This window comes from Patagioenas fasciata, chromosome 25 (assembly GCF_037038585.1).
Source record: "Patagioenas fasciata isolate bPatFas1 chromosome 25, bPatFas1.hap1, whole genome shotgun sequence".
Classification (NCBI taxonomy): Eukaryota; Metazoa; Chordata; class Aves; order Columbiformes; family Columbidae; genus Patagioenas; species Patagioenas fasciata.
Genome location: NC_092544.1, coordinates 6,044,723 through 6,055,741, shown reverse-complemented (window position 1 = coordinate 6,055,741; position 11,019 = coordinate 6,044,723). Strand labels below are relative to the sequence as shown.

The window sequence follows — 11,019 nt, the reverse complement described above, 5'->3', positions numbered from 1 at the left end:
GAGCAGTTGGAACTTTCGAAACGTAACATTCTATACTGGCCGCAACCGCCTCTGTTGAGTTGGCCGGCTGCAGGAGGCACCAGCTGCTTCGTGCTGGTGCCTTCTGCGGGCATTCGGAGCCGTCAAAATGAGCCGAACTGGGAAAAAGTGCCACTTCGAGTGTTCCCAAAATGCACAGGTAAATGCTGTAGATCTTAGAGTGCTTTGGATCCTTAATTTCTTGATACAGCCGTCTGTTATGTAAACGTAGAAGCTGATGTGTCTCTCTGGGTCATGGCCACATCTGTAGATGAAATATCGGGTTTTTGGAAGTGGTGAGAAGAGGTAATGATCATCTGAACCGCGGGAATTTCTCATGTGAACTGCGCTCGGGTACTCAGGGAACACATAAAAGTCATGGGTGACGATCACTCATCTTTCGTATTGAATCAGGATTATATTGATCTTGAATACGTAGGCCACGTTTATAATTTCTGCTTTTAGTTCCTTCCTGAAGTACTGCAAAACAAGTTATTGAGAAGAAAGTCCTGCAACGTGTGTTTGCCCTGGATTTGAATTCCACCTGTTGAAGATCCAGGGCTGGGTGCTGGGCTCTCCATTGTCGCATCCATTTCGACAGTGGGGGTTTTGGCATTAATGCCCGGGAGCTGGGCTTTGGCTCCAGAGCCCAGTGTGTCCCAGGGGATGGCCCAGTTGTACTGACTGCAGCCCAAACGTGGCGTGGTTTGGAGATGCTGCTTTTAGACCCAGCTGGTAATGTCTGAACCTCCCAATGCACAGAGAGCTGGGAGATGGTGTGAGCAGTGCACTGACAGCAGTCTCACAACACCGATTCCCAAACTTGTCGTTTTTCGGTTTTTGCTGGGCACCTTTCTGGGTTTGATGTCCTGCTCCTTATTTCCCAAGAACCCATGTCCATTAATGGCAAGAGAGTCCAGTGCAGGATAAGTAAATGGCTTCGCTCCTGATCTGGTAACAGTTTGACATCAGGAAAGCTCAACTGACCTCATTCAGGATAACTTTAGAGTTATCTGGAGCTCATGAGAACTCCTAAGATAACTTTAAGAGTTCTAAAATATCGGAACATGGTCCCACAAACCTTGGTGATATGGTCCCAGCAGCAGACCGCGTACTGCTCCATTTAGTCCATGTTTATTGTTCTGCTTACAATCGATGACAACTCTTTTCTCCTGCAGCAGAAGTACAGCCACATCCCCTGTTTTTGGGAAAAGCGACCATCAGGCTGTGTCAGAGTCAACTGTGCCTTCCATCACACCCACCCTCGGAATATAAACGGGCTTTTCCTGCCACCTAACAACAGTGAGTAAAAAATATTTTCTCCACTCTCTGTTCATTGGAGTCAGTTCATGCACAAGAATGTCCTTGCAGTGCTTCGTGATCTCTACGAAGGTTCAAAACGTACCACGGTAAATCAGTGGCGTAGGATCTGCTGCCGCAGTGAGTTCAGAGCAAAGGAAGGAATTGTATTGGCGTTTGAATGGTGTTGCCACGTGACTGTTTCAGCTGTCGTGTGATGGATCTTCGTGTTGCAGGAAAGATGATGGCACAAGCGGTGATTTAGGTTGCCAGGATCCACAGAGTAGAAATGTTGCAGAAATCATTTGCAAGGTTAAATAATATCTGAAAATCAAATTATTTTTGGAAAGTAAAAAAGCACCATTACAAATTGTTTGTTTGTTTCTTTGTTTGCTTGTTGGTTTTCTCATTCCTCTCTAAGAGGAGCTCTTGGCTTCCAGCAGTGCTGCTCTCTCTGCAGTTCCCACATCCACAGCAGCGACCCCTGGCAGCTGGTGCTCTCCTAAAGCCAACGTAGGCACATCTTGGGTGTGCTGGGAGTCAGAGAAGATGCCCTGGAGGCCCAATGGACATGGGCAACCTCTAGAAGAGCCATGTCCAACAATCAGAACGAGAAAATAGATCCAAACCTTTCTCTTTTTACTGAAAAAATGCAGACATTCAAAGTCCATGTGTCCCAGAATAGCATTGTAAACATTTTAACTGCATTTGTCCTTTTTAATACTTAGAAATCCTGCTAAACCCATTGAAGGTGGAGTTGGCTTGCACTGTCCGGAGCTGATAATGTGCTGTTCTGGGCAGTGGCACAGTGAACTGTCAAGTTAAACTGCTGGATCTTACATTTTCTTGCGTGAGATACAACAAATCTGACCCGCAGGAGTGTCACTGAAATAGGTTTAGTATGATACACCGCAGTGCTTTATCTGCTCTTTCAGAGGAGTTAGTACCCGCGCTTTTTCATCCTTTCTGTTGTTGCGAGATGCTCTTTTGCCAAGCTTGGCAGAATAGTTTTCCCAAACGTCATAATCTGCCTATTTGATGATCCCCTCAACACGATAAAGAGTTCAAAAGTGCCCCTGCATGTCTGACCTGGGTTTGATATTCCAGTTCCCTTCTAACAAAATCATGTTCTTTTCTGCAGATGTGCCATTGCAAGAGGGTGGCCAAGAAAGGACTCTGCACCCCGCACATCTGCAAGAGCCGCTCAGAAATCAGCAGAATATTTTCCTGCCAGTTCACGCTCCGCTCATTATCAGCCTCAACAATGCTGAAGATGAGGAGGACGATGAAGGGGATGATGACAAAGAGAACTGTAAACAGATTATATTTTCTTCTACAAAGAAGTAGAATAGGGTCTTTTCTACACTTCACAACCGATTTGTTATAATAACCACGACCTATTTAGAAAAGAGTTGTTGACAAGTTTTGCAAACAGTTTCCTGCTGATCCCAAAATGTTGGAAGTGGTGCTCACCAGACGTGAGGCATCATTCCAACTCCTGCGAAATGCCTACCTGTATATTTCAATAGCGTTATCACCCACATACCTCTTTTGTATTAAATGAAGTTTAAAGTGTGATCCACAACTCCTAGGATGTGATCCGCAGTTCAGATGGCCATCAAATACTCTTCAAACTTTCTCTAAATTTGGGGACACAATTCACTAGATTGATGGAATGTCTATGCGGTTTTATACATATATTTGTTTTGGTTTTGTGCTTTTTAAAAGTAGTCAAACGGTTGACTGTGTCTCTCTTAGAGATGAGGGGTTCCTGGGGAAGAATGAATTGCACGTTCCCAGAGAGTGAGGACGACCCCCTGTTAGTGCTTCCTGAGCCGGGGGCAGTAGGAGGGAGCCCCATGGATTCAAACCAAATCAAAGCCGGGGCTTTGCTGATCTCAGCAGCCTTAACTGAGACAGATGAGGAGCCCTCACTTCACCATCTCTGCCAGCAGATGTTCCAGGACAGGAACCGTGGGCAGAGGTTTTGTGACAAGCGTCCCTGGTGACGTGTTCAGTCAGAAGATTTCCTTTGGCTTGTCAATGAAGGATTGTGTTGAACGTGAGCACTGAGGGTGGGTTTGAATAGTTTCAAATCCACACACATTAGCTTCTTCCTATGTGTTGTACCTGCCCTTCCATCGCTCCTGGAAACACCTGATATTAAGGAATCCTTGTTCCGTCCAGAAGCAGAGCTGACATTGAGAAAAAACCCACTGTGACCCAAATGAAATTGATGATGGTACATGATTACTAGGAATTGTTGAAGGTCTTTGTACAGATACCCAGTAATCTTTAAAACCATTTCCTACAGATGTTTCTGATTGGGTGCCTAAGACTGCTGCAGAAATGGAAGAGGAAAGAACCATAAAGGAAATATGCTATAAAACTGGTAAATATGAAATCAGTCAGTCTTTCCTAAATAGCAATGAAGACAATATACTGTGCCTTTTACTTGTTCTTTTTAAAAATATTATATTATATTTTATTTTATTTTATTTTATTTTGTTTTGTTTTGTTTTGTTTTGTTTTGTTTTGTTTTATTTTATTTTATTTTATTTTATTTTATTTTATTTTATTTTATTTTATTTTATTTTATTTTAATTTTCCTTCTTCGCTGTGTTTAGGAGAGTATTACAGGATCCAGTACCCTCACAAACACCAATCGGCAGAAACTGTGTCTTCAGCTCAGGAGAAGGAAATATTACTCTTGGAAGCCATGGAGCGAGACTTACAGAAAGGCAAGTAATATTCATCTTCTCAGACAACATTTCCCATTAATGTTTACCATGTCTTTTTCCCCACATATATCTGCGTGCATAGTGTCTCAGGCATGGTGACTGCCTGTGTTGATTGTGGATGCAAAAGGTAGAAATGGGCTGTAAAACCTGCGTGTGCTATCTGGAGATCCACAACCATTCCATAAATTGGATCAGATAGGATCCGTAAATATCATTCATGGAAAGTGGGGAGCTAAAGAATGAGCAGGTTATTTGTAGCTCGTTCTTTACTTTGGAGCCGTAGCTTTTCTTTAACCTGTGTATTATAGAATTGTCTTAGAGACCGTGAGAGTTGTGCATCAGTTACAGCAGACAGGATCCAAACATCCAAGAGAATACAAAGAAGAATATAAGAGGAGAGGTTAAAGGACATTGCACTGAACTGATCGCTATCTCCCAGAGGCGGGAGGGAGAGAATGGCAGTGCCGTTCCCTGTGCTTGCACACCAGCAGCTCACACCTTCTGTCTGCTGCCTCTCCAGGTGATGGTAATACCATTCCTGCAACATTCAGGAATACAGAAAGAGAAGGCGAGAGCTGGGAAAGGAGGCACCAGCAGAGCGTGTTCCCAGGAGAGATTGTACTGGTTTAGGGTTACACCAGAAAAAAACACACAGCCACTTTTGCTTTCCTTTTTGCTTTCCTTTTCCTTATTCGTTTTCCTTTACTGAACTGTTAGATGGTCTAGCACGACCCAGCTAAATTCTGTTCCTAGTGTCAAATATGGACAATCCACGTTTGGATAGGACTCTCCATAAAGAACATGCTGTTTCAATCTTACCTTCCAGCCTCCAGGCTCCTGCAATGTGTCAAAATGGAGTAACTGCACAGCATTATAAAGTTTGCTTTTTCATTTTTAGGATCGAACAGTTCAGACCCCAAAGGAAAACCGAGTTACCACCCGAGGAGCCGCAGGCAGGACGATGAAACTGCTGCTTCTGTTCCTCGCGGGAGAGCAGCAGGAAGAAAAACAGATTGCGATTCTTCAGAACCTCGCAGACCAGCGCCTGTTTTCTACCGCAGGGTGGGCGGCACCCGAGAACCAAAGTTCAAGGGGTCTGCAGGTGGGCTTCTGCTGAAACAGGGTTCTCAAAACACCTCAGATGTGCCTGTCTGTATGGTGCTGCTTTCTTATTTGTCCCTGCAGGTCCATGTGAAGTCATTTAGGCCCAAATATGGTCAAGGCTAAATTTGATCCAGCATAATTTTCATAAGTAGAGCGCAGCAGTGTCCACAGTCAGAAATGTAAAGCTTTATTAAGCTTTAGGATTAGTCAGACAGTAGATTCATGACCAGGGAAAAGGAGGAAGAGGCAAAGCCACATCTTCCTGCAGAGTGGTAGGGGCCAGGTGAGGAGCCCTGTGGGTACTTTATACTGGCACTTGCCTCTTGAAGTTCTGTTTGCGGTTGGAGGTGGGCTTACCTATGCAACCAGGGCCATCACAGCTTTGGCCTTGTCGTTCGTAACACTTTGTGATGTTCACAAGTGCTGCCCGTACCCAGCATGTGTCTAAGTGCTGCAGACAAAAGGATCATTCCTAGTTCAGCCCAAAGGTCTCCTTCGGAGTCCACCAGTCTTCCTGGGCTCAAGCATGGGTGTTCCAGAGGTGCACACCCCCCTGTGCGGCACAGAGAAAGGGCAGGGAGTCAGCGCTTAGAGGACAGTTTGGATAAGGGGGTTGTGTTCACAGCTGCACTCCAGACGGTCTGAGAATAGAGAGACATTCAGAGAAAAGGATAGAGATGTTTTCCCAAAGCAATTCTTCCATTGAGCTCTTTGAGGGTTTAGGTACTATGATGACATGCATCTTGAAAACACCATCAATTTGATCAGATAGGATTCACAAATACCATGAATGAAAAGTAAGAAGCTAGAGCAGGTAATGTGTGGCTGGTTCTTTCCTCTGGAGCCATGGTCGTCTTTAACCTGTTATGCAGTTTTCTTAGAGATCAGCAGAGTTATACGTCAGGTGCTCAAGTTACACGAGACAGGATCCAAAGAGCCGACAAAAGAGAAAGAAGAACACACAACGGGAGGTTAAAGGACATTTTAGGTATCGCTGTCTCGCAGAGGCGGAGGAAGAGAAGGGCAGTGCCGTTCCTGTGCTCGCACACCAGCAGGGCCCACGTTCTCGCTGTTGCCTTTCCAGGGGATGGTGACACCGCTGCACCGCTGGACAGCACAGAGAAAGGAGAGAGCTCGGGAAGGAGAGTTCCAGCGGAGCGAGTGCCCAGCAGAAACTGGCGCTCCTTTGACAATGGAGGTAATGTACTTTGGCATCAGCTTCTCCTTGCTGAACACCTTACTGTAAATAAATGACTGAATAGATTTGAATTGGGCTGTCCACAAAAAAAATCCTTTCTTTTTTGGTCAGTCTTGTTTTCAGCCTCTAGGACCCTGTAATGTGTCAAATTCTGAGTAACAGCACAACAGTCCTGTATTTCTGTTTGCTTTTTCGCTTTTAGGAATTCGCTCTTCGGATCCCAACGTCAAACCAAGTTACCAGCAAGGGCGTAAAAATAAGGCTGAGGAAACGGCCTCTTCTGTTCCTTATGTGAGAGGCGCTGGCAGAAAGACTGATTCTGACTCTTTGGAACCTCGCAGGTCAACATATGTTTTCTACCGCACCGTGAACGTCGCCCAAGAACCAAAGTTCAATGGATCCACAGGTGGGTTTGATTGTGATAGATTCATTGTTTTCAATATTTAGTATTATTTTATTCTCTTGGAAAATCATGGAGTTTGGTCTTATCCAAACTTCTGATATCTATTTTGTGTCAATTTTTGTTACTTTTATTATTATTATTCTTATATTATGTTGGACAGAGGACTGAATTCATTCTCTTTCCATTCATCCAATGGGATATTTCAATTCATCTTTTTTCCGTCTCTCTGCTGTCCCCTTGATGGGATGTACTGTGTCAGAAACTTGACAAGAGCCTACAGGTGGGATTCAAAGTCCTGTATCTTTCTTTTTGGAAATCTGTTCCAGATGTGTCCATAATTTTACATCTTTCACTTTGTTTTTAACTCTCCAATCTGTCACTTCATGTAGAAATTTAGTGGTAAATAATTTCGATAATCACAAGTGAAGAAAGTTATTCCATCTTACCAGTTTCGGTCATCTCGCTTAAGCTGAGCTGAATCTGCAGCTTGGGATGCCTCCCTATCTCGAATTTTCAATAAGGGAACCTCCTTAAGAGAGATTATCTGCGCTGTTACCGCGAATGCAGTCGAGTTCAATGAATCTCAGCACCACTGCCGCATCTTGGCATTAATACTTGTGTGTGTTTGGGTTGGGTGTGTTTGTCTCTTTGTTTTCTTTTAATGTTTGCTGTGGCTAAATGTGGACACGTTGGTACAGAGGTCACCGAGGAAACATTCTGAATTTTGTCATAGCAGCCACCATTACCACTGTTGCCAATTTTCCTTTCAGCAGCACCTGAGCCGTATGGTGGGAAATGCTCCAAACCAAAGCATCAGCTTGACACAAACAGAAGATTTTCGACCCAAACGGGAAACTATGGTAATGCTTACCTGTTGTGTTTGAACTGAAAAGCGTAGGATTATTTTGCAATTAACTATTTGAATTAATGTAACTAAGATGGAATTAATAGAAAACAAGAGAATTAATATTTTTAGCCAAATTTCACAGAAAACAGTGGTTGGGAGCTTACTCTGCTGCACAGTCAGCTGCCAGCACACAAACAGCCCATTGCCTTCTATCGAGTGCTTGCACAAGCAGGGATAGAAGAGGAGATTGCACTACGGATTTGTTTAATTGAACAGCAACTGCTGCCTTTGGGAAGATTTTCAACACCAGAATATTGACTTTGTTCCAGTGCAGGGTCCGTGGCGGAATCGCCTCCTTTGGCAGATCCGTGAGCGGAGGAAACGCTGCAAGGTTCCACACGCTCCATAAAGCACTGGAGCAAGTCCGTGTTTAACACTGGATGTGTTCCAGAGATGATGTGGGGTTCACTGGTGCTCCCGTTGATACTCCAACTGATAGAGTATTTAATTCACATACCAGACTTGGAGAGTCTTTCCTGAAATTGCAGCTGGAATTAAGAAACAATGTCTATGTTTATTCGACAGACAAATGTTCTCCGGGATTTTACAGCGCACCACGTTGGAGGAAAAGAAATGCACGTGAAAATGCTCACTGTAAGTTTAAAACAACCGTTCGGGTCACTGCTCGAGAGAGATTTTTATGATTATGTTTTTCTTTTTTTTTGTGCAAAAGCAACATCTCTCCCCACCTAGAAAATGTGAAGTTGGTCTTAAAGCCGTTGCTGCCAAAATCCACCAGGTTCTAAGCAATGCTGAGCCATTAAAGAACAGAGAACAGCTCGTTTGTTTGCAGACATGTAATTTTGGCTGGATGACTCACCCGTGACGCCTGATGTTTTACAGCATCGCTGATATGAAAGCAAAGCATTGGAGTCTGTACCTCATGGCCCTTGGAGCAATGGTTCAGTTTGAAGGCTGTTGAGCGCTGCCCTTTCTTGAGTTCATCGAGCAAGTTTTATTTTAGTTCCCTCTCCACTGGGGGATCTCCAAAGCCGCCCCTGAGCTCCCAGCAGAGGTGACAGCAGCGGGGACGCAGGCGCTGGTCAGCCCAGCCCTGCTGGGAGATCCCTGGCCCTGCTGAGCTCGCCTGTGTTTCGCGGCTTCAGGCAGGCGCAGCCTCCCGCTCTTTCTCACAGCAGAGCGGGAATCCCAGACACAGCCATAAGGGCCCAGAGTTTCTCCCAGGCCTGTGTTATCTAACACAGAGGTTCTGCTCATCGGGCACACAGGGTCAGTAGGACAATTGGTGTGACGTGTGTGCTGTTCTACAGACAGGTGCAAGTCACTGGAGCGTATTTACATTCAACCAACCTCCTCGCCAAGCCTTCTGCTCCATCCCCATACAGATGGTCCCGTGGGTGTTTGGAGAGCACGAGCTTGCTCTGGGAGATCGGTCCAGAGCGGGTGGCTCAGGAAAGTGCAACTTTGTGACTTTGTGTTCCAAAGCCCAGGTGACCCAGCGGTCAGTTCCAGTTCACCCGGGCAGTTCCCTGTTCTGTATGGGGCCTTCTGACTCCAGCCCGAGATGCAAATTCTGCTGAGGCACCGCACAGATACAAACAACCCCAAACCGCCTTGTGAAACCCTCCAGCAGCTGTGCTGCTGCATTTGGGCTCTTTGTGCAAGCACCAGATCTGCTGGGGAAGGTTTTAGAGGAAAAAACTAGAGCAGCACATTTCCAAGCACGGGTGGATTACAGTAGGATGATTGGTTTTCCCGTTGCTTCTAGAACTGCTGAAAGTTTAATTTTTAAAATGTTTCTGAAAAAGTATATAGGTTTGCTCTAATACATTCTGCACAAAACGTTATGTACATCTGTTTTTACAGAGGAGCCAAGAAGCCTCGGAAGCAAATAACAAAGGAGAAGGATGCGTAGACATGAGAAAGAGATGAAATGAGTGCGTTAGTTTACAAGAAAATCAGCTGGAAAATCTAAAGATGAAAAAGCAGCAAATTCAAAACTGAGATGCAGGAAGGGCACTGTAACATTTCAGAACTGATAGAAGTGGAAATTTAAAAAGTATGCTCTGTGTGGTCGTATATAAAGGTCTTCAATACATTTTATCTGTTTTGAAAATTTGGTAATTTAAATTATTTTTACAGACTGTTTTTAATGCACAATTAATAAAAGGAATAGGAACTATCAGTTTGACTTTGGGCTTTCAGGGGACTTTTAATGTCACCAGCAACACCCATGCATTCTAGAAAGGAATTGTTTCCGTGCGAACGCCAGGGCCTTCGATGGTTCCGCTGTTTGCTGGGTGCTCGAGGGCTCAGTCGGAGTTTGATCTTGAGCTTGTGCCACTTTAGCAGGGCAGCAGAACCGCGCGATGAACTAAATGACCTGTGCAACAGAACTTTCAGAGTTAACTGGAATATGCTTGACACACACTTTAAAGCGTAAAATATTTGATTTTTACCCCAATCCACAAAAAGGGCTGCAACTCCAGGCCTGTCAGCCTGACCTCGGTGCCTGGCAGGGCTGTGGAGCAGATCATCCTGAGTGCAATCACACAGCACCCTCAGGATGGACAAGGGATCAGACCCAGCCAGCACGGGTTTAGGAGGGGCAGGTCCTGTCTGACCAACCTGATCTCCTTTTATGATCGGGTCACCCACCTGGTGGACGAGGGGAAAGCTGTAGACGTGGTCTATCTGGACTGCAGCAAAGCCTTTGACACAGTCTCCCATAATGTACTCCAGCAAAAGCTGGCAGCCCATGGCTTGGACAAGCGCACTCTCTGCTGGGTTCAGAACCGGCTGGAGGGCCGGGCCCAGAGAGTGCTGGGGAACGGGGCTGCATCCAGCTGACCAGTCACCAGTGCTGTCCCCAGGGTCACTGTTGGGTCCAGTCCTGTTTAACGTCTTTATTGATGATTTAGATGAGGGCATTGAGACCATCATCAGCAAATTTGCTGCTGACACCAAGTTGGGAGGGAGTGTGGAGCTGCTGGAAGGCAGGAGGGCTCTGCAGAGGGATCTGACAGACTGGAAAAATGGGTTCGATTCCAATGGGATGAAGTTCACCAAGGCCAAGTGCTGCCCTTTGGCCACAACAACCCCTGCAGCGCTCCAGGCTGGCACAGAGCGGCTGGAGAGCAGTCAGGCAGAAAGGGACCTGGGGGGACTGATGGACAGGAAGCTCAACAGGAGCCAACAGTGTGCCCAGGTGGCCAAGAAGGCCAATGGTGTCCTGTCCTGTACCCAAACCAGCGTGGTCAGCAGGACAAGGGCAGTGATCCTTCCCCTGTGCTCTGCAGTGGGGAGGCCACACCTGGAGTGTTGTGTTCAGTTCTGGGCCCCTCAGCTCAGGAAAGAGATTGAAGTGCTGGAGTGGGTCCAGAGAAGA

The 11,019-nt window shown here is 45.7% G+C and overlaps 1 protein-coding gene and 1 long non-coding RNA gene across 2 annotated transcripts; both read left to right on the top strand.

Annotated features, from left to right (window-relative positions):
- The first annotated feature begins 1,148 nt into the window (after positions 1 to 1,148).
- LOC136112571 (uncharacterized protein C12orf50 homolog) lies at positions 1,149 to 5,263 on the top strand. The gene is made up of 6 exons (XM_071799047.1): positions 1,149 to 1,320; positions 2,459 to 2,629; positions 3,632 to 3,709; positions 3,945 to 4,058; positions 4,957 to 5,160; positions 5,244 to 5,263. The coding sequence occupies exons 1-6, from the start codon at positions 1,149 to 1,151 to the stop codon at positions 5,261 to 5,263; spliced, it is 759 nt and encodes a 252-aa protein (XP_071655148.1).
- Positions 5,264 to 7,432: 2,169 nt separating this feature from the next.
- LOC139825620 (uncharacterized) lies at positions 7,433 to 9,800 on the top strand. The gene is made up of 3 exons (XR_011735810.1): positions 7,433 to 7,623; positions 8,196 to 8,264; positions 9,498 to 9,800. It is a non-coding gene; the product is annotated as an uncharacterized lncRNA (long non-coding RNA).
- Positions 9,801 to 11,019: the final 1,219 nt, after the last annotated feature.